Source organism: Colobus angolensis, unplaced genomic scaffold (assembly GCF_000951035.1).
Source record: "Colobus angolensis palliatus isolate OR3802 unplaced genomic scaffold, Cang.pa_1.0 Scaffold287, whole genome shotgun sequence".
Lineage (NCBI taxonomy): Eukaryota > Metazoa > Chordata > Mammalia > Primates > Cercopithecidae > Colobus > Colobus angolensis.
In genome coordinates, this window is record NW_012116121.1 from 1,445,699 (window position 1) to 1,469,568 (window position 23,870).

A 23,870-nucleotide genomic window follows, 5' to 3' on the forward strand; every position below is an offset into this window, starting at 1 on the left:
TTGTTTGCTAGTTCAGTGTTCACACAGAACCTTCAGATATTAAGATTTCAGAACTTCAGATGGACTTTCTAAGACATACAGAAACACAAGGGAAACATGAACAAATCACTATCCCCCAAAAGCTCTTCTCCAACTGAATGACTGATTTTCTAATTTTCTCATTTTAATTACTACGTAACTTATTATTTTCTCATACAAATCCTGTGCTCATGTTGCATTTGTTAATCTGTGGTGAGTCAAGCCCACTTATTAGAGCTGATTATAGTGTGTGCATGTTGTTTATCTGCATATAATCACTTTTAGAGTTCTGCATGCATCTTGTGCTCTAGGAAAAGACTTTGACCTCTCCTCTTAATGTGGTTCTCAAAGATATGAAGTTATAAATTATAAAGATACAAAAAGATCAAAACCAAATGGGGGAAGAAGCATGTTGTAAAAATTTTAAAGGAGCTATTCCATGCCCTAATATTAACTAAAAAAAACCTCAAGTTCCATTTTGCTGCAAGATCAAAGCCTTTGAATAAGTTAAAAGGCAGATTGAAATCACAGCTGAAAAATAACAGATACTTGAAGTAAAAATTAACCCGAGGCTTAACAATCTTTCAAAGGAGAAATTTCTCCTTTTTCATGTTCAGAATTATGAGGACAGAAAAGTGATTTGTAATTGCCTAACCTTTCTTGAAAAATTCCTTTTGGGGAGAAGGAGAAAAATGCCTCCCTCTGCAGCCACACAGGGAAGCTCTGTGGTATAGAATGTGCTTTTCTGTAAATGCTCCTTTCCCCAATTCTTGATCATAGCATTAAATTGGCAGGACATGTTGGAGGGCACGCACCAGGCGTTACCTTGAATTCTCCTTCACAACCATAGTTAATGACTCCATTGCTGTAACGGAACTGTGGGGAATGCACATTCATACATTGAATGTAAATAATAATTTCATGTGTTTATGTTATATGCAAACAAACAGTGCATCTTCAAAGGTGAATGGGCAATGTATTAGTCTGTTTTCATGCTGCTGATAAAGACATACCTGAGAGTGGGAAAGTTTAATTGGACTTACAGTTCCACATGGCTGGGGAGGCCTCAGAATCGTGGTGGGAGGTGAAAGTCATTTCTTACATGGCGGCAGCAAGAGAAAATGAGGAAGAAGCAAAACCTGAAATGCCTGATAAACCCATTAGATCTTGTGAGACTTATTCACTGTCACGCGAATAGCACAAGAAAGACCTGCCCCCATGATTCAGTTACCTCCCCATGGGTCCCTCCCACAACATATAGGAATTCTGGGAGCTACAATTCAAGTTGAGATATGGTGGAAACACAGCCAAACCATATCATTCCACCCCTGGCCCCTCCAAATCTCATGTCCTCACATTTCAAAACCAGCCATGACTTCCAAATAGTCCCCCAAAGTCTTAACTCATTTCAGCATTAACCTGAAAGTCCACAGTCCAAAGTCTCATCTGAGACAAGGCAAGTCCCTTCCACCTATGAGCCTGTAAAATCAAAAGCCAGCTAGTTACTTCCTAGATACAATGTGAGTATAGGTGTTGGGTAAATATAGCTGTTCCAAATGGGAGAAATTGGCCAAAACAAAGGGGTTACAGAGTCCATGCAAGTCTGAAATCCAGGGGTCAAACTTTAAATCTCCAAAATGATCTCCTTTGAATTCAGGTCGCATGTCCAGGTTACACTGATGCTAGAGGTGAGTTCCCATGGTCTTGGGCAGCTCTGCCCCTGTGACTTTGCAGGGTACAGCCTCCCTCCCATCTGCTTTCATGGGCTGGCATTGAGTATCTGCAGCTTTTCCAGGTGCACAGTTCAAGCTGTCAGTGGATGTACAATTCTGGGGTCTGGAGGACAGTGGCCCTCTTCTCACAGCTCCACTTGGCAGTGCCCCACTAGGGACTTCATGTGGGGGCTCCAGTGCCACATTTCCCTTCCACACTGCCCTAGCAGAGGCTCTCCATGAGGGCCCCACCTCTGCAGCAAACTTTTGCCTGGGCATCCAGGCATTTCCATACATTTTCTGAAATCTAGTTAGAGGTTCCCAATCCTCAATTCTTGACTTCTGTGCACCCGCAGGCTCAACACCACACTGAAGCTGCCAGGGCTTGGGGCTTCCACCCTCTGAAGCCACAGCCCAAGCTGTACATTGGCCCCTTTTAGCTACAGCTGGGGAAGCTGGCACACAGGGCACCAAGTCTCTAGGCTGCACACAGTACATGGACCCTGGGCCTGGCCCATGAAACCATTTTCTCCTCCTGGACCTCCAGGCCTGTGATGGTCTCTGACATGGTCTGGAGACATTTTCCCAATGGTCTTGGGGATTAACATTAATCTCCTTACTACTTATGCAAATTTCTGTAGCCGGCTTGAATTTCTCCCCGGAAAATGGGTTTTTCTTTTCTATCACAGTCAGGCTGCAAATTTTCTGAACTTTTAAGGTCTGTTTCCCTTTAAAGACTGAATCCTTTTAACCATACCTAAGTCACCTCTTGAATGCTTTACTGCTTTGAAATTTCTTCTACCAGATACCCTAAATCATCTCTCTCAAGTTCAAAGTTCCACAAATCTCTAGGGTAGGGGCAAAATGTCAGGAGTCTCTTTGTCCAGTTCCAGAAAATTTCCACATCTCTACCTGAGGCCACCTCAGCCTGGATTTTATTGCCCATATTGCTATCAGCATTTTGGGCAAAGTCATTCAGTAAGTCTCTAAGAAGTTCCAAACTTTCCACATTTTTGTGTCTTCTTCTGAGCCCTTCAAACTGTTCCAATATCTGCCTGTTACCCAGTTCCAAGGTCACTTCCACATTTTTGGGTATCTTTTCAGCAACAACCCACTCTACTGGTACCAATTTACTGTATTAGTCCATTTTCGTGCTGTTGATAAAGACATTCCCAAGACTGGGAAGAAAAAGAGGTTTAATTGGACTCACAGTTCCACATGGATGGGGAGGCCTCAGAATCATGGTGGGAGGCAAAAGGGGCTTCTTACAGGGTGGCAGCAAGAGAAAATGAGGAAGAAGCAAACCCCTGATAAACCCATCAGATCTCGTGAGACTTACTCACTATCACGAGAATAGCACAGGAAAGACTGGCCGCTATGATTCAATTACCTCCCCCTGAGTCCCTCCACAACATGTGGGAATTCTGGGAGATACAATTCAAGTTGAGACTTGGTGGAGACACAGCCAAACCACATCAGGCAACTTGTGCAATTTTTTTCTTCTGTTGTTACTTAGGATCTTCCTGTGAATATCAAATTCATCATTGAGGGGATGGAAGAGGCTGGCTCTGTTGCCCTGGAGGAACTTGTGGAAAAAGAAAAGAACCGATTCTTCTCTGGTGTGGACTACATCGTAATTTCAGATAACCTGTGGATCAGCCAAAGGAAGCCAGCAATCACTTACGGAACCCGGGGGAATAGCTACTTCACGGTGGAGGTATCCACAGAGAGCAGTGCATGGATGGAGGCCTGTGGGGTTTGTGAATGGGAGCACCAATCCATTCTGGGATCTTGCAGAGGAAGAAAGAAAGCTTTCCTGAGGGCAGAGGCCTTACTTGGGACACAGCCTCAGGGGAGGTGGGGTGGGTGCAGAGGTCTTAGGGTTTGGGGAGGTCATGAACCCCCGACACTTGGAATGGACGTGGCTATGTACCTTGTTCTGGAGAGGGGATTTGCAGGGGTTTGTGACTCACAAAGCAAAGCTTGGAAACTCTGGCCATGGGATTTGCAGGCAGGTATGGCAGCCACAGGGAGGTAAGCAGACTGCCTGATCAATGCAGGGGCAACTGTACTGTGTCCTGCTCCTGGCGTGGGCCTGCTGGCCGCAGTGGCAGGAAATCTAAGTGCTGTGGTTACAGGGAAGGAGAAGGAGTATTGGTGTCGCCCGAGGCCAGTATCTGAATCCTAGCTTCTACCATGCCCAGCCTCATGCAGGTGGCTTCACCTTAAGCCTTGGTTTCCCACCTTGAAAGATGGCACAATAACGCCCCCTCCCAGGATGCTGTGTCATTACGTGCAGCCTTTAGTTCAGGTTTGACGCATAGTCAGTTTCCTTCCCCTTTTCTCTTTTTCTAGTAATACAGGCAACCTGTGATAATGCATAAGACTTAGAAAATCCCTCCCGGGGCCAGGCGCGGTGGCTCAAGCCTGTAATCCCAGCACTTTGGGAGGCTGAGACGGGCGGATCACGAGGTCAGGAGATCGAGACCATCCTGGCTAACACGGTGAAACCCCGTCTCTACTAAAAAAATACAAAAAAACTAGCCAGGCGAGGTGGTGGGCGTCTGTAGTCCCAGCTACTCCGGGAGGCTGAGGCAGGAGAATGGCGGGAACCCGGGAGGCGGAGCTTGCACTGAGCCGAGATCGCACCACTGAGCTCCAGCCTGGATGACAGAGCGAGACTCCGTCTCAAAAAAAAAAAAAAAAAAAGAAAATCCCTCCTGGGTAAATAGCTAATTATTTCATCATTTCAGTCTGTTTTCTCATATAGCAATGTGTAGGCTGATAATCCATGCTCTATCCAATCCTTAGGCAGTTTTGAGATTCAGATGTGAGCACATACACGGAAACACATGGCTATGCATTTGAAAAACAGTGAGTGCCTTCTATTTGTCAGATAGGAGGATGCTGAGTCCCAGGGGTACAGGACTGAATAAAATAGTCTCTGCCCTCAGGAAGTTTACTTCTAGTGAGATACAGATACTAAAGAGATATGGGAGTGACAGAGGAAACAGGAAGCAGGGACTGTCTTCTAGAACCCGCTTTCAGGAAACATGGCTGTGAAAAGTGGGACAGAGCTGGGATAATGGCTGGAGGAAGTCCTTGGGAGGCAATAGACAGAGGGAGCAGTTGGAGACCTGGGAGGGAGGGGGAGGATTTTTGAGAACAAAGGCTCTGAGGAGGCGGGAGGGGGCAAGCTCCAGACCCAGGGGAGGAAAGTAACCTCTTTTGTGAGGGCCTTGGGTAAGTAGAGAGCTCCAAGTCCTAGAGTGTCTTCCCTCTTAGCCTCAAGTTTTTTCTGTTTAGCAGGAAGTGAGTGTATCTGCAGTGAAGTGATGGCTTGAAGTGGTCACTTTGAGACGGGGGGAAGAGAAGGGATGGGAGGATGAAGAAGGGCCAGGCAATGTTAAGGTCTGGAGTCATCTATCCATGCAAATTGATGGTTTCTGCAGCATGCTCAGTGGCCAGGGACAGAGAAGGCCTCAGAGGGGCAGACTGGCCCTGGGGTTGAGGTTACTCCAGAGGGTTGTGGTGGAGAAAGTAAGGAAGAGCTCGTCAAGGTGTTGAGCAGAGGGGCTGAGGTGATCAATGGTGGTATTCAGGGGAAAAAACAAAGGCAGGAGGGCAATGTGGAACATCTTGGAAGGGTCAAGGGACTGATGTCTTGAAGACCGAGAGCAGGTGGTAGCAAAGTTACAAGAGAGGAGGAGGGGAGCTGTCATCAGGATGTGAGACAGCCAGCTCAAGGTTTCAAAGTAAGACCGTCCATACTCCAGAGTAATTTAGCTAGCGTTATTGCCTAGTGAACTGAAAGTCTTAATGCTAAAGTGAATAAACCAAAGATTGCTCTGGTACTACATTGAAGATGGAGTGGAACACCGTAAAGATCAGCTGGGCCGGAAGGATGGGAGGGAATGAACTGAAGAATCAACTTCAAAAAAGCCCAACCTGTAGAAATTGGTAATTGATTGGATATGGCGTACATAGGAGAAATCATGCTGGTAGGAAGTAATTGCAGAAGTGGTTGAGTTCAGGTCTAGATCTCCTGAGTTTCAGAAACTGGAAGCATGCTCAAGTGGAATGCGCTGTAAGCACCCCAGAGTTTTAGGTCTGGTGTTTACGTAGAAGGTCAGACCTCCAGGGATGAATATTTAAGGGCATGGAGGTGTTAATAGTATCCCTGCCCTAAATTATCATGAGCACCGCATGGTCAGAGATAACCAGGTCCACACATGTTTGTGTCTTTCCACAATGTCAGGCTTTTACTGATGCTATCTCAATAATAAAAGCCACGGGCTCCATGCAGTTTCCAAGGAGGCAATTCTCCTTAGTGCCTCCCATTCACTCAGGAGTCAGAGCTGTAGGCACACAGGCTCAAGCTACTCCACAAGGCAGTCGATATTGTAAAGCATACATCGTGCTATACCTAGCCAATATGTGAATGTTATAGACTGAACGTTCCATAACAAACAAAGTAACATTTACCATCAAGAGAGAAGGAGCTGGGCACAGTGGCTCACGCCTGTAATCCTAGCACTTTGCGAGGCTGAGGAAGGTGGATCATCTGAGGTCAGCAGTTCAAGACCAGCCTGCCCAACATGGTGAAACCCTGTCTCTACTAAAAAAAAACAAAAAAATTAACTGGGCATGGTGGCGTGCACCTGTAGTCCCACCTACTCGGGAGGCTGAGGCAGAAGAATCACTTGAAGCTGGGAGGCGGAGGTTGCATGAGCTGAAATCGTGTCACTGCACTCCTGCCTGGGTCACAGAACAAGATTCTGTCTCAAAAATAATTATAATAAATAATTTTAAAAAAGAAAAGAAAAGAAAAGGGATAGGAAAACAGGTTAATGAACCAGTCCAGGGAGTGTGACATAGACAAAAAGAAATCCTGGCCTGGCCCAGGTGGTCCAGTGGTCTTGTAAGGAAGAGCCTTTGATTTGGGCAGAGCCTTTGGTGGCAGATGCTGGGTTCTTAGCACAAGTGACAGCAGGACCGTGTCTGTTAAGTTTTGAACTGCTGACATCCTGGTCGTTTTATGACTGCCAAGTCCTCTGATGAGAACCAATAGTGGAAGAACGTGTTTGGTTATATCCTTATCCAGCTGGATGCAGTCTTTATTGATCAGGCAGAACACCTAGTCCCTGTTGGCAAAGTGCCTTAGGAAATGTAAGATGGAGTCTTTTTCTAAGACAGAGTCACTCTTATGTCAAGGGTGCTGTATACATAAACGCTATCCTGTGAGCTCTTGAAGCCCATGTAGAGGAAGGATGAGCCAAGTATTAAGCTTTAGAGGTGGGAGGAAGAAAAGATGTTATTACAGGAGATATCAATAGAATTGTCCTGCAGGCAAGAAAAAAAGAAAGAGAAGAAAGCTTCTCAGAAACCAAGGGAAGAGAATTTTTCCAGAAAGAGGAGTGATCAACAATATTGGATGAAACCAAAAGGAAGACAGCTATGTAAACGTCAATTATTTGGCCAAGGAGAGCCTCGTGATCTTGGCTAGAATAAAGTTGGTGGAAAAGCTGGGGAATGAGTCAGCTTCAGGGTATTCAGGAGATGGTGGGAATGAAGCAATGGACAGCAGGTAGGAATTCCAGTACCCATGACTGAGAAACACGGAAAGTGAAGTCAGGTCTGGAGGTCGCCTGCCTGAGTTCTGAGGGACACATGCAGATAAGTATTTCACCACGTGAAATGCTTCCACTAAAGCAACCAAGGCAGGAAGTATATCTCTTGCCTTTTATCTACTCTACAGGTGAAATGCAGAGACCAGGATTTTCACTCGGGAACCTTTGGTGGCATCCTTCATGAGCCAATGGCTGATTTGGTTGCTCTTCTCGGTAATGCCTTATTTTGTTTCACTTTTTAAGCATCAGGGATCAACTAAAAGACACTTCTACTTGATTCTATGTGCCTCTCCTTGCTTTCTGAACCAGCTCTGAACAAGGGTGTAGATGCTTAGATTTTCCTCCCCTTGGCTAACTGTTCCCTCCTCTTTTAAGTAAGTCTGCAAAACTCTTCTTCAGTTCCTCCGTTTTCTTTTATTGGATATTGTGACACATCCAGCCATACTCAAGGACAAGAGGGCAGAGACTCAAAGGATGCAAAAGACTGAGAGGCCACCCTGACTCCCTTACTGCTGCTCTTAGAATGCCGGGCCGGATGAGGTGTGGTATTCCCAAGCCAGTTGAACCACAAGTTCAACTTCGGTAGACCTGGCATGACTTTTTGACTGAAGATAAATCAACAAAGGGATGATCAAAAGGAAAAGGAACTAAGCGACACACCAGATGAGGCCCTTACCCCACTTTCTCAAGAGCATCTTGTTTTTCACGACAGACTGGCCCTTCCGCAGACCAGCCCACACCTTGTAGCATGTGGGTTCTGTGTGTGGATGACCAGGTATGTCCTCGCTCTGCCACAGACCACCTGCGTGACCTTGGCAAGTTACTTACGTTCTCTAGTCTTCGGTTTCTCATTTGTAAAGGGGCACAATCTTCTATTTACCTAGTATTGCTTTTAGGATGCACAAAGGTGATGTGTGCAGAGCACTTGTCATGGTGGCTGGAATGCAGCATGTTCTTCAGTGAGTAATGGCCTGCCCTGGCCTGACTCCAGAAATGGTGTCAAATACATCAGCGCCACTTGGCTTCATTTTCCAAGGTTGCTGTGGCCCTGAGTGGCACAGCAACGCTGACGAGTTCCCTGATTGTCCTGGTGCTGTCCTTGATTTCCCATGGATTGCTGGTGTGTTTTTCTCGGGGAGGCTGTTTGCCCAGGCTCAATTCACCTACAGCTCTTCTAGGCATCAGGGCTGCCATGGTGGGTTCCCAGGGAAGCTAAGGAAGTTTAAACTCCAGGGGCGTCACTTACAGAGCTCCTTCCACAGTCCCGGCAGGGACAATCATCATTTTATATTCATAATTTGGTGTTCTTTTAAAAAAGAGGTTCACACATTACCTATGCTTTAGACTCTGCAAAACCTCGCTGTGCTCCACTCGACATGTATAGCTCCTTTATGCAAATTTCACAACATGGCCAGGCATGGTGGCTCATGCCTGTAATCCCAGCACTTTGGGAGGCCAAGGTGGTTGGATTGCTTGAGCTCAGGACTTCGAGACCAGCCTGGGCAACATGGTGAAACCCTGTCTGTACAAAAAATACAAAAATTAGCCAGACATGATGGTGTAGGCCTGTAGTCCCAGCTACTTAAGGGACTGAGGCAGGAAGATCGCTTGAGCCCGGGAGGTGGAGGTTGCAGTGAGCTGAGATAATCGTGCCACTGTACTGCAGCCTGGGCAACAGAATTGAGACCCTTTATCAAAAAAAGAAAGAAATAGAAAAAGCAAAAAAAAAAAGAAAAGTTTAATAATGTGCCCCTTTTGAGCAGACAAATTGCCAGAAAGCATTTACTCCCTTGGCTTCAGTAGTCCAGGCCACGGTACAATCAGCCCAAATGGCCCAGGTGTTGGAAGAATCTTCTTAAGGTCTTCAGCATCATTTTTAGTTGCACAGCTTTCTCGTTCATTCTCCCAAAGTGAATAATGAAATTTACCTATATTTCTACCATCTATCTAGCTATCCATTCGTCCGTCTATTATCTATCGATCTATCATCTTTTTATCCATCCATCCAACTATCCATCCATGCATCCATCCATCCATCCATCCAGCTATTATCTATCCATCTATCATCTCTCTATCCATCTATCCATCCATTATCTATCTATCCATCCACCTGTCATCTGTCCATCCACCCAACTATCTATCCATCCATCCATTTATTATCTATCCATCTATCATTTTTCTATCCATCCATCCATCCATCCATCCATTTATCATCTTTCTATCCATCCATCCATCTATCCATCCATCCATTATCTATCCATCCATCCATCTATCCATCCATCCATTATCTATCATCTATCCATCCATACATCAACTATCTATCTATCTATCTATCTATCTATCTATCTATCTATCTATCTATCTATCTATCATCTATCTATCTATGTATCATCTATCTATCTATCTATTCTTCTATGGCCTTCTAGTTTTCCTGAAATATAGCTCTTGGATGATATTTCCCATGCTTGACAATTCAGACAGAATATACCCAGCCATTTTCCTTTAAAGAGTTTAAATGGTTTCCAGAAGAATCAGATAGTACGCAACTCACGATTTTGGGGAGTGGAGGTTAATTTCTGTTTTACCAGAATGAATGTTTTCTTCCCTAGGAACTGCATCTGAAATCTTTAGCAGCACATTTTGCTTTTCCCACAAGCATGACTGCTGCATGGCATCTCTTCAAGCTGTGTGGCTTCAGCCAGGCATAGGATTCCATTCAGCCCCGCAAATGCACATTGCTCTGCTAAGGAAGAGTCGGCTCAGGGTCATGAATGAAATTAAAAACGTGGTTTGACTTTCTTTAGTTTTTGATACAAATCAAATAATCAGTCCACAGCACAGTAATTTCTGGATTGTGTCCTCTATGTGGTTTTCATATGTTTTGTACAAAAACATAAGGATGTAGTGTTGAGCTTTAGTGTTTATCAGATGACAAGCAGGAATTTTGCTTGCTGACAGGCTGGGCTGTAGTGGAGATGCCTGGACTCCCAGGGCCCCCTGATGTCAAGTGAGAGTCGGCTCTGCTCTGTCCACTCCTGCAGGCTGACAATCAGCCATGTACGTTAGTCAGGATGCGGGAATCCATGGGCAGCCCTTGCCTCGTGCAAGCCTCCTAACCTATCTGTCTCTCTGTGATCATGAACAGACAATAAACACTAGTGCGTGATGACCTCCACTAGGGTACAAAGCAAAACCAAGTTAGTTCCCTGTCTGAAAAGGGGCTTAATGTGCAGGGGACGTAGAAGCTGCTAAGAGGATACTTGTGTTTACAAATCGAACTCTAACCTTCTGTGGTTTCCCTTTGCAGACACTTTCCTACTCTTTGCATTTCCCTAAAAGCCATAAAACAGAAAAGGCCATTGCACCAAGGGCATCTTTATAAGCACCAAATGATGTTATTTAAAATGTTCAAATCCAAGATGGCTGCTGGGCACGCAGGATTCTGTTTCCTGTGGGCAGTTTTCAAAGGCACCTTCTGCCTTCCCTGCACTTGCCAAGACGGCTGTGGCAACTGCAGAAATGACATCGTGTCATGATTGCAAGAGGAAGATGAACAGGATGGGAGGGGACACACTCTTAAGCATAATATTTTCATTCAGATGCTTTCAATATTAAAGAACTAGGGCAAAGAAATATGGAAAATGGGATCTGTGAAGCAGCATTATTTCTGAGTAGCACAGACATCAATGGCTCCCCTTTCCCTGTGATGGTGTTTCAGGCAGGGCCGAAGTGACTGAGCCGCACTCCACAGCTCTCTAATCAGATTTCTCTGCAAGCAAATTAAAAGGGAAAGGAAGGCCAGGTACGGTGGCCATGATCATGCCACTGCACTCCAGCCTGGGTGGCAGAGCAAGCTCTGTCTCAAAAAAATGAAAGAAAGAAAGAAAGAGAGAAAGAAAAGGAAGAAAGGAAGGAAAGGAAGGGAAAGAAAGGGAGGGAGGGAGGGAAAGAACAAAGGAAGGAAAGAAGGAAGGAAAAGGAGAGGAAAGGAAAGAAGGAAGGAAGAAGAAAGAAAGAAAGAGAAAGAAAGAAAGAAAAGGAAGGAAAGAAAGAGAAAGGAGGGAAGGAACTGCTAAGAGGATACTTGTGTTTACACAAGGAAGGAAGGAAGAAAGAAAGGAAAGAGAAAGAAAAAGAGAGAGAGAGAAAGAGAAGGTAGGAAGGAAGGAAAAGGTAAATGAGGAAATCCTCTTACTCTTCCTTCTCCCAGTCCAGCAGTAGGGAAGGCTGCTTGTATACTGAGAGAATAAAGTTGTAATTTAAAATGATGCCAAGAACAGAGGCTTGGATTATTTTACTCGTGAGGTACAGTAGTGTAGTAGAGTGAGGTAGAAAGCACGACTCTGCAAGTCTGTCCTTACACAGAAGACTGTCAGCAGAAATTTAGGGACATATACCCTCAAGAGAAGATCTCATGATTGCATTATCAGTGGGGACTCACTGAGCTGCCCTGGAGACATTTTTGTGTCATTTATATCGATCTACTTCCTGGCTGCATTTTGCCTTTGATAAGCACTTTCTCCAGAGAGTGGGCAGCATTTACTGAATTTCAACATCTGCTGCTCTTCTAGATATTTAGTGATGGTTTTTTGCACTTGTATTGATCCCTAAACTGTTTCATGAAGAGCATACTAGTGTATATAGAGGATTTTGCGGTCATGATGGGATCTCATAGAGTAGACCTGAAGGGTATAATGCTTTTAATTAAAAATGAGTGTTTACTATAATATTGTGTGTGTGTGTGTGTGTGTGTGTGTGTGTGTAGGGAAAAAGAAGTTGAGAAGAGATGACAATTTGGTTTCTCAGGTACGTATGTACGTAGGTGTGTATACATGTACGTGTGTGTGTGTGTATAATATATATATATATACATATAAATTTTTTTTGGAGATGGCGTCTCACCCTGTCGCCAGGCAGGAGTGCAGTGGCGTGATCTGGGCTCAGTGCAACCTCTGCCTCCTGGGTTCAAGTGATTCTCCTGCCTTAGCCTCCCCAGTAGCTGGGACTACAGGTGCGTGCCACAATGCCCTGCTAACTTTTTGTATTTTTAGTAGAAACGGGGTTTCACCATGTTAGCTAGAATGGTTTTGATCTCCTGACCTTGTGATCTGCCTGCCTCGGGCTCCCAAAGTGCTGGGATTACAGGTGTGAGCCACCGCTCCCGGCCATATAATTTCTTTTTTGAAACAGGGTCTGACTTTATCACCCAGGCTGGAGTGCAGTGATGTGATCATTACTCACTGCACCCTCAACTTCCTGGGCTCAAGTGATCCTCCCACCTTAGCTTCCCAAGTAGCTGGGACCACAGGCATGTGCCACCATATCCCACTAGTTTTTGTATTTTTTGTAGAGACGGGGTCTCGCCATGTTGCCCAGGCTGGTTGGGAACTCCTGGGCTCAAGCAATCCACTTGCTTTGACCTTCCAAAAGTACTGGGAGTACAGATGTGAGCCACCGCACCCAGCATGTATTTTAAATGTTTTATAGTGAACACATATTACTTTTTAAATCAGCATGAGGTAAAACTAAAAAACAAACCTTGTTTGTTTATAAAAGGCATAGCGGAGAACGTGAACGTGATGGAGGTAACTTGCTCCGAACTCACTGGTTGTGGGCCCAGGTTTGACAAGCCTCACCTTTGACAAGGTGAACACTAAGGCAGGGCTGATTCCAGCTGCATGAACCTGGTGACCAGCTCCTTTCTCTGACAGTCACTTCTTGGATGGAGTTGCTGCCAATGGCTTTGACCATGGGGACCCAGAGAGTCACGAGGCCTGCTGCAGCCCTGAAGAGTCCTCCCACAGTCTGTGGCTCCAGGACCACAACATTGGCACACTCCTTTCTACCTGGTTTTGTTTGCTGTGTGTGTTTTGTAGGTAGCCTGGTAGACTCGTCGGGTCATATCCTGGTCCCTGGAATCTATGATGAAGTGGCTCCTCTTACAGAAGAGGAAATAAATACATACAAAGCCATCCATCTAGACCTGGAAGAATACCGGAATAGCAGCCGGGTTGAGAAATTTCTGTTTGATACTAAGGTATGACCACAGACTGATGGATAAGCTGGAAGAGGTATGAGGCTAGTAGATCATATTTGCCTGCTGTCTAAATCATTGTCTGGTGCTAATCTGCATATCTTAGAATCCAAAGCAGATGTGAATTCCTAGGCAGATTTTTGATGTCCACAGCCACTTCCCTGTGGGCTGGATCAACCAGTCCTTTTTCACTGGGGTCTAATGGGCACTGGCTTCTGGCACTTAACTACAAGCAGTTACCCATTTCCCAGCCATGTTTTCCAAAGCTGTTTATTAACCTAAATCCCACGCCAGCCTTCAGCCGGTGAGCTGGACTTCTTACCTTTTCGAAGACCAAGAAAAGTCTGAGATGATTCCAGCTCCAAGACCTGTAACTGTTCATTTTTCCAGACAAAACCAAGAGCCTTAGGGTCTAATCTGTAAGTGAATACATCATTGCCTCAGTGGACTAAGTAAACACAAAGCCGAAAACATTCCTTACTGGCAAATTTAGAATTGTTTTGCTTTTCTCCTCCTTCTCTTTCTGGGCAGCATGCTTGCCTGACAAGGTGTTTGGTAGCAGGGCTGGTTCCTGGGGAAGGGGCCAAGAGGGGGAACAGCAAGCTGAAAAGAAGCAGTAGAGTGAATTATGACGAAGCAGGCGTCTTCCTGCAGACCAGCTCGAGGATGGCCAGAAGAAGAAAGAAAACTGGCTCAAACATGTGGAGAGTTCTTTGATGTCTTCTGAATAAGAAAATTCTTTCATTACATGTTATTATTGTAATGATTGAGGTTAGAAATTTATAATTGAACTCACATTTCTGAAGGGGCCCATTTGTCTATGGCCATTCCACCCTGAACATGCCCGATCTCATCTGAAAGGACCCCTTTGCCTTTTGTGCACTGAAAACTGCAAGTCTTGGGCAAAGAGGGGCACTCATCAGTGGGGAGCATCTTGGGTAGGCAAAGGCATCTGAAGACAGCAGAGAGTTTGTGTCCTGAGGGAAAAGTCCTTGCGTCAGACACAGCTGAGTAAGGTGACAGTTAACGTGTCCTGAATGGTGTCTCAGAGAGACAGACAGTGGTAACACAAGCAACCCAGCTCCACTGGGGTCTAATTAAGCATGCTTTGGATAATTTTATTTTAATATAGGAGGAGATTCTAATGCACCTCTGGAGGTACCCATCTCTTTCTATTCATGGGATCGAGGGTGCGTTTGATGAGCCTGGAGCTAAAACAGTCATACCTGGCCAAGTTATAGGAAAATTTTCCATCCGTCTAGTCCCTCACATGAATGTGTCTGTGGTGGAAAAACAGGTAACAAATGCTTATTGTCATTCTGCCTAGTAACATGGTTTCTTAATCCTGCATATCACTGTTTAGTGAGCAGTGAGGTTGCTACCACTGGAGTATCATTTTTTTCTAATACAAGAGGAGTGGAACAAACGTCAAGAAACCAGTATTGCCCAGTGCAGTGACTTGTGCCTGTAATCCTGGCCAAGGGATTTGAGAGGCCAAGGCTAGAGGATCCTTTGAGCCCAGGAATTCAAGGCTGCAGTGAGCTATGATTGCACCACTACACTCCAGCCTGGGTGACAGAGCGAGACACTGTCTCTTAAAAAAAACAAAAAGAACCCAATCTTTTTCCTCAAGTATATGCAATTACAGCAGTCAGGTAAATAACCATTTGAAGCTAGAGTGCTAGGAAAATTTGAAAGTTAGATGGTAGATATAAAAGCAAGATTGGTTTACACATAGATGGAGTAGGGACCTGCCTATGCTTGGACAGAGGCAGAAGGTCTCAGGCTTCAATCATTAGATCTTCATGATGTCTGAAATTAACACTTTGGAAGCAGTCATTTTAAGGAAAATGTTTTCTGGAAGGAGTTACGTGTCCAATTACCAACCAATCATCAATTTGCCTCAAGTTAGTTTAACAGAAAGTAGGCTCTTGAATGAATGAACTAAAGAAATACTTATCCCAACCGTCAGTCTTTCTCCATTCCATTATCCCTCTTTATTGTCTTGTTAGCACTAATTACATTCTAAAATAGTCTCTCTTTCTCCCTCCCTGCCTCCTCCCCTCCTCCCTTCCCTCCCTCCCTCCTTCCTTCCTTCCCTGCCTCTCTCCTGCCCTCTCTCCTTCCTCCCTTTTCCCTTCCCTCTCCTCCCCTTTCCTTTTTCTTCCCTCCTGTCCCTTCCTCCTGCCCTCCTTCCATCCTTCCTTCTCCTTTCCCCAATCCCCTCCCCTCTCCATCCCCTCCCCCTCCCTTCCCTTTCCTTTTATCTCTCCCTCCCTCCCTCCCTCCCCTTCCTTCTTTTTGGAGGTGCTACCCCTTTTTCTCATGACATATAAACTCCATGAGGGCAGGGCCTTCCTTGTCTTATTCACAGCTGTATCCACAGCACCTAGAACAGTCTCTGGGACATGACACATGTTCTATAAATGTGTGTTGAAGTAATTAATGGAAGAAATTTGAGTATGGCACCTTCCTGGGAGGCTCTCCACAGTAATAATGAGAAAAGAGTGGGAGGGGAGAGAACGAGGCTGAAATGAGCCTCCTCCATAGTTGAGCCTGGAGTTGCTCCCACGTCTTGGAAATTTCCAAATGCTTAATGCTCCCAAATCACTCAGAGGGTACTGAGGAGTCCTAAAAGAGGATGATTCAAAAGAGAAGACCTGCTGTGTTAGGCTTCATCACTTTCAACAGGCAATGCTCCAGCACCTCCGTGTGTGAGACGCTGTGGTTGGAAGGGGGTGGGCTGGGGCCAGGATTGCAGGGAGGAGGATAGAGGGGAATCTCCCTCTGGGTGCAGCCCAGGGTTTCCTGGTCTCTGCACTGAAGAAGAATCTCACTCTTGCCCCCTGGCAGAGCGAAGGAAAAATCACAACACTTGGAGGTGTCAGGTTAAGGCCTTCAGTTTCTTGATGGAAGAGACTATATTAACTGTATTAATGAGTTTCTTGATGGAAGACTATATTCACTGTATGAGAGAATAACCTGACCCTTTCTCTTATTATTGAAAACGTCACCTTTTAGGTGACACGGCATCTTGAAGATGTGTTCTCCAAAAGAAATAGTTCCAACAAGATGGTTGTTTCCATGACTCTAGGACTACACCCATGGATCGCAAATATTAACGACACCCAATATCTCGCAGCAAAAAGAGCCATCAGAACAGGTGGGACCTTAAGATCTTCTGACTGGCCAATCTGCACTGGGACTCAGGGGTGGTACCCGTGGGACTGTGGGTAAAGCAGACACTTTTAAAACTCAGAAATCAACTCTTCTTTTAATATAGAGGACATTGCTGCATGCATGTCATGTGCAGGGCACGCTATACATGCCATCTCAAGTCATCCTCCCAGTGGCCTTCCCCATCTAACAGAGGAATACATGCAGGTTTACAGACATGAACTATTTTGCCAAAGGGTGCCCAGCTCCCAAGTGGCAAAACCTGTGTTCAAATTTAAGTCTGGAGACCTGAATTTTGGGGAAAATGATGCACTAGAAAACCTTCAAACCCCCTGATACAAAACTCATAGAAATGTTGGCCAACATGTAAAGACATCCTTTCAAAACACAGATTAGGCCAGGTGTGATGGCTCAATCTTATAATCCGAGCAGTTTGGGAGGCAGAGGCAGGAGGATCACTTGAGCTCAGGAGTTCGAGACCAGCCTGGGCAATAAGGTGAGACCCCCCCATCTCTACAAAAAATATAAAAATTAGCTGGGCGTGGTGGCACGCGCCTGTAGTGCCAGCTACTCAGGAGGCTGAGGCAGAAGGATGGCTTGAGCCCAGGAGGTTGAGGCTGCAGCAAGCTGTGATCATGCCACTGCACTCCAGCCTAGGGGACAGAGTGAGACCCTGTCTCAAAAACGAAAAACAAAAAAACACAGCTTAGCTTGTATGACATCAGAGGAAATCCTTTAGGATTGAAAATGAAGAAGCTAAACTCTAGGGGAGTGAATAAGCAGACCCTGGGCTGGCCTGCAGGGATCTGCTCTTCCTGGTCACAAAGAGACTGGAACTTTAATGGCCTTGGGCCAGAGTGAGGCAGGAAGTTGAAAAGAAGACCCACTATACGCAGGCAGGGCATCCCCGGAAAGCCACACCTATCCTGCGTGTGTGTAAGCTTGACTGCCACACCTATCCTGCGTGTGTGCGTAAGCTTGACTGCCACACCTATCCTGCGTGTGTGCGGAAGCTTGACTGCCACTCTTCTCCTGCGTGTGTGCGTAAGCTTGACTGCCTTTGCTTGGACTTTGGATGGACACAAGGTCTCCCCTGAGAATTTTTAACCATGGGCCCTTGCTCCTGCGGGTTTGGGTGTTAAATTTTTAGCTAGTGCATGGTCTGGTTCTCGCTAGTGCCATGGGTGGACTGCCTGCTGATGCAAGCATGGCATTACCCAGGAGGACACAGCCCCAGGCAGGCCAAGGAGATTCCACAGGAGCTTCCTGGAGATGAGCTTGCTGTATACAATTGCAAAACACACGAGAAACCCAATTCCAGTGTGTCTGACCCTAAAGCCAGTGGTCTCTTCACAATGCCGCATCGCTTCCCCAGAAGGCAGCACAGCTCCATTTCGAACTTCTTTGGTGGTGCCTGTTTAATTCCACACATTTCAAGGTCCTGGGTAGAGCCATGTGCTGGGCTGACAGAGGGCGTGTACTTGGGTGCTGGTTGTGCATCAGGGAGCAGGGACACCCAGTCTCTTTGGCTTCTGCACCAGGAGGGGGACCCTGCCAACAATAGCAGAATGGGGGCGCTTCCCAAAGCAGGGAGTTCTAGGTCCCTCCAAAAGCTAGGTGGAAAAGCAGTGGCATGCATTTTGGTAGACCCATGGCATCCTATTACAGATGATACCTGAGGTCACATTGGCTAATGGTGGCAAAGCCGGAAAGGGAAGCCCAGATCTCCTTGAAGCACTAACTTGCTCTCTTGGGCTTCTCAGTACAAGGGACACAGACAGAGAAAACTAGAGAACAAGTCCAAGACAGGGAGCCATGCTTCTTTCCATCACCATTCCTGCTGCCCCCAACCTGAGCAGGTATTTTGCCAGTAAACTTTAGGATTGAAGAAATGTAATGGCAGCTGAAGAGAGGTGTGTGTTTGAAATACCCCAGCTGACAACAATAAATAAATCTGAAATAGCCTTTCAGGAATGTATAAGACACCTTTCGGTCTGCTTGTGTGCTAAACTCGTTCTACTAACAAGGTACATGACTTCGATTCACATCCACCTCTTGCTGTGTGAGTAAAGAAGAGGGGACATGTTCTCTCTGGTTTCTTTGTTTCATTTTTCATCCCACTGCATCACTGGCAGCATGTCCTCTAAGCTAGAAGGTTTGAAATAATCTCTTTCTAAAACCTAGGATGGCAGTTAAAACTGTTTTGTGCAATACTTTGAAAATTGCCAGACACATTGTGACATTTGAGTGATAGTACAGCTATTGGCATATCTGTCACCAAAAAATCCAAAGAAGTCCCACTTCCATAATATTTAATTCATGAAGAAACAATAAAGGTAGGCACATTGTCTTGTGTTGTGCCAAACATGCATGACCTCTTGCAATCACAAGATAACATCAGACAAACCCAGAATGAGGGATATTTTACAAAACTACCAACTGATAAGCTTCAAGATGGTCAAGGTCATGAAAGACAACGAAATACTGAGAAACGTCCACAGCATGCAAGAAACTAAGAAGCAATAATAAAAATGCAGTGTGGATTCTGGATCAGATCCTGGAATGGAAAAAGGGAAAGACGGGTGAAATCGAAAGTCTGGAGTGGAGTTAACAACATTGAACCATTGTCAGTTTCCTTGTTTTGATCATTTTGCAATAGTTGCATAAGACGTTCACATTAGGGAAAGCAGAGTAAGAGATAGATGGGAGCTCTCTCTGTACTATTTTTGCAACTTTTCTAAATGCTAAACTTTTCTAAAATTAGTTCAAAATAAAATTCTTATTTACAATTTTATTTATTTATTTATTTAGAGACAGAGTCTCGCTCTGTCACCTGGGCCTGAGTGCAGTTGCAGGATCTCGGCTCATTGCAACCTCCATCTCCCACGTTCAAGCGATTCTCCTGCCTCAGCCTCCCGAGTAGCTGGGATTACAGGCATGTGCGACCATGCCCCACTAATTTTTGTATTTTTAGTAGAGACAGGGTTTCACCATGTTGGCCAGGCTGGTCTCAAACTCCTGACCTCAAGTGATCCGCACACCTCAGCTTCCCAAAGTGCTGGGATTACAGGCGTGAGCCACCACACCCGGCTCTAAAATCTTTTTTAAAGTAGGTAATTGTGAAGAAGACATCCATAGTTTTCTTCTTGACTCTAGCGTCTATCTTAGAATATAATTGCATGATATCAAGGGGCTTCCTTACCCCAGGCACCAAATCTAATTGTAAAAAAAGAAAGATTAACAAGGAAAAAGAGAGAGGAAGGCAAAGGAGGCACTGCCCTTGAGGAGCTTACTGGGGGTGGTCTTGTCCTTACCCTATTCAAATGCCTTCTTTTCCTGTTTCAGTGTTTGGAACAGAACCAGATATGATCCGGGATGGATCCACCATTCCAATTACCAAAATGTTTCAGGAGATTGTCCACAAGAGTGTGGTGCTAATTCCGCTGGGAGCTGTTGATGATGGAGAACACTCACAGAATGAGAAAATCAACAGGTCAGTTGATGCCTGTGCAATCTGCCTCTCTCTTCTTCCTTTACTGCACACACCCGGGTCTACACATGGGTGACCTCCTGTTCAATTTATGCGAGAATGGAAAATCATATAGACGGGGGGCTTAAACAACAGACATTGATTCCTCACAGTCCTGAAGCCTGGATGCCCTAGATGGGGTGCCAGCTCATTTGGTTCCTGGTAGGTGCCGGCTGTCTTCCTGGCTGTCCCTGTGCTCACATGGTGGGTTAGGTGGCTCTGGTGTCTCGTTCTCATTTTATAGGGGCACCAGCCCCACTGGATTAGGACCCCCATTTTGACCTCATTTAACCTTTATCATCTCCTCCAGGCCCTGTCTCCAAATACAGACACACTAAGGGGTTAGGGCTTCAACACAGAACTCTGAGGAAACACAAATGTTAAGTGCATAACAAAAAAGGCTATTTAGGAATGTTTGCTGTATGCGCTACTGGCAGATACTACAAGCTCTCCTAAGCCTCCCAGACTAGTGAGAAACAAGAAATTGTTTGACCCTGATATCCATGTCATGTCGGTGATAAGAAATCAAGCAAAATTGACTTTTAGATTTGAGTCTAGGACTGATTCTCATCTTCTTAATAATAATAATGCATTTTTCACATAGAACTTACTAAGTGCCTTTCATACTGGGATCTCAGAAGTATGTTAAATAATTTAGATGGAATTTATAACATCAAATCTTCCTGTCTAAATGACAGAATATTTTTCCTCTTTCATTTGAATGGAAATTGTAACAAAATTTCTCTTTGTTTTTCCTCTTCTTAGGTGGAACTACATAGAGGGAACCAAATTATTTGCTGCCTTTTTCTTAGAGATGGCCCAGCTGCATTAATCACAAGAACCTTCTAGTCTGATCTGATCCACTGACAGATTCACCTCCCCCACATCCCTAGTCATGGATGGAATCTAAATATCCAGAGAATTTGGGTCTAGTATAGTACATTTTCCCTTCCATTTAAAATGTCTTGGGATATCTGGATCAATAATGAAATATTTCAAAGGCACAGATGTTGGAAATGGTTTAAGGTCCCCCACAGCACACCTTCCTCAAGTCACAGCTACTTGCAGCAGCTTGATTTCCCCAGGTCCCGTGCAACAGCCCCAGGATTGGATTCGTTCTAACCTTTTAGCATGTCTCCGACCTTGCAATTTGATTGGCATAATCACTCCGGTTTGCTTTCTAGGTCCTCAGGTGCTCATGACACATAATCATTCCATCCAATGATCGCCTTTGCTTTACCACTCTTTCCTTTTATCTTATTAATAAAAATGTTGGTCTCCACCACTGACTACAATGATTTCCCCATGGATTCATCTTCAGAGGAGTTACTAAAGCATGGTACTATATTAACCTCTTGCCTCCCCTTCATTTATTTTTTCCCACTTCTTGAAAAGTTCTGAAGCTGAAATGATCAATATTCATACCCGTATGCCATTTGGGAGTCCTTGTGCAAAGATGAGTATTTTTTTTTATTCCAAGCTTCTTTACCTTTCCTGAGATTGATGCCACCTTGTCAGCTTCTCTGCCTCCTGTTCCTTCTTCCTGTCCCATTAGAAAAGGCCCACTCTCTCACTCTCCAACATCTGTGCACATGCTGCACCATAGCAGAATTAATCCTGATAGAATTTCTCTCACTGCATTGAAATTTTCCTCAATGACAACATCTAAATTGCTCAAAGCTTTTAATAGCATCAGTTTTAGATAGAGAACTAATCAACCCTGACATCAGTAACACATGCTAAATTTAAAGCCATCAGCTAATGCTGCATTCATTAATCATTTTAGTTAACCATCTTGTTTGGCTTGATTGGATTTGATGGTATAAACAACAACAAAAAAAAGTCATTTTTCTACAGTTGAGTGTATATAAACAAATCAATATGAGTTTATGATTTAAATCACATTAATGGAGAATAATTTAGGGGCTTATTAACATTTTTTCTATTACGACTCCAAATAAAAACAAAGCAAAACATATTTGCGTCCAACTTTTTTACATCACTCTGTTGGTTCTTGAGATGTCAGTTTAAAAACGTGCTGTACCACCTTTAAAAGGACTGGAGCAGGCAGTCAGTGATTCCGTTCACCTTGATTCTAGTCACAGAAGTGGACCCAACTGAGGGCTCAACCTAGTTGTGGGTATTTGTGAAAGATTCCAGTTAGTGTTTGCTTTGGAAGCAGGAGGCTTCAAGCCACCACATCTCCAGTTCTATAGAATATCAAGTCCTCTTTACAGAACAGCGGCAGGTGTTTGGTATTTTGTGCTATTAAGTGTAGTTTGTGTTCATCTAATTATGCAGGGTTTCGTGGTGTTTCTCGATTCTGTTGAATCTACCTGATGTATTTGGCATTGCAGCTAAGGACTAACAGTGCAAGAGATTTAGAGTCGTCATGTTAGTCCTTTAACAAAAGTTTATTATAAAATACACTGTAAGCATTTCTGACTAATGTACCATAAGATTTAAGAAGTCACCGAACAACATGATGTATTCGCTGATCTTCATTCCTGCTGAATCTTTCTGAGACCAGCAGTGTCTCAGTTAATTATTACGTTGCTGCCAGGAGAGAAGGGGAGGAGAATGAATAGTTGTGGAGGTTGTAAAATCTAGGATATTCCAACCCTGGATTGCCAGAGTTCAGAGTCCATGTTTTTCTGTCACCCAGGGCAGCATGGGTCGCCCCAGCTCTTCCCTCCTGGTTTTCCACTCAAGTCTGAGCCCTGAGGTTAACCTACCCTGATGTGGGAGTCAGAGAGGAGTATATTCCAAGTTCCTTATACTCAAAGGGATAAGAGAAAGCTACTCAGTTGTTAATTATTCAGGCATATTAACCAGTTATACGGAGGCAAAAAAGTTAAGGCAGAGAGAAATCGAAATATTTGTTTTTTAACATTTTAATGACGAAATATATGCACATGGACAAAAACGATCACCCAGTATAGTTGGGGGTACATTGTGACATGCCCTTCGGGGGGGACTTTACTGTATTGGAGGAGGGCAACGTATCCGGCTTTGTTAGTAGCTGTAGTGTATTAAAGCGTAACTATTGTGATGAGGTTTAGGGGTTAGGAATATCATTTGGGTTTGGTAGGTGCTCTTCTGGAAAACAATGAAGCTGGGAATGTTTCTGGCTTTCTGTTGTATTAATAAAAATAAAACGTACTGGCCTGGAAACTTTGGTGATTGTGCGCCAGACAGCACGAGAGTCCTGGTCAGTGACACTGTCCTTTGCACTTGCTGCTGGGAGAAGGGAGTGAGCGAAGGCTCTCCTGAGGGCTTGCTCCCGGCCACTTCTCACTGTTCACATTCATGCTGGGGACTCCTTGGCCTTTGTACTCGCCAGATGCCCATGACTCCCAGCCCAGCCCCCTCTTCTGAGAACCAGGCCCACACATCTTCCTGCCCATTTCCCATCTGAAACTACTCACCTAGTATGAAAACTTCCATCCATTCTCCGAGCCTGTTTCCCCTCTGGTGCTCCCTACCTTGGTAAGTGGACCATCGGCTAGTTGATAGCAGAGCCCTGCACTGTCTTCCACACTTCCCTCTCTTTCCAATCCAATTCAGTATCAAGGCCAGTCCAGCCCGTTTCTCAAAAGCCACCACTTCCTTCTAGTTCTACTGTCAACTCACATAGCTCATAAGCCAACACTCTTAACTTTTGCTGGGTTATTGCAGAAGCCCCTAACCAGCCTCTGCCTACACGACAACCCCTCTCACTGTATGTGCCACGCTGCAGTCGGCTTGTCCCGCTCACCCTGCTTAAAGCT

At 44.9% G+C, this 23,870-nt stretch overlaps 1 protein-coding gene across 1 annotated transcript in view; it reads left to right on the forward strand.

Annotated features, from left to right (window-relative positions):
- CNDP1 (carnosine dipeptidase 1 (metallopeptidase M20 family)) overlaps positions 1-21,395 on the forward strand; it is a 49,326-nt gene extending 27,931 nt beyond the window's left edge. The window contains exons 6-12 of the mRNA XM_011948923.1: positions 3,247-3,447; positions 7,489-7,573; positions 13,237-13,397; positions 14,527-14,691; positions 16,416-16,557; positions 19,917-20,064; positions 20,866-21,395. Of these exons, the coding sequence (XP_011804313.1) occupies positions 3,247-3,447; positions 7,489-7,573; positions 13,237-13,397; positions 14,527-14,691; positions 16,416-16,557; positions 19,917-20,064; positions 20,866-20,932 (969 nt within the window). The 3' untranslated portion in view covers positions 20,933-21,395. The remainder of the gene's footprint in view (positions 1-3,246; positions 3,448-7,488; positions 7,574-13,236; positions 13,398-14,526; positions 14,692-16,415; positions 16,558-19,916; positions 20,065-20,865) is intronic.
- Positions 21,396-23,870: the final 2,475 nt, after the last annotated feature.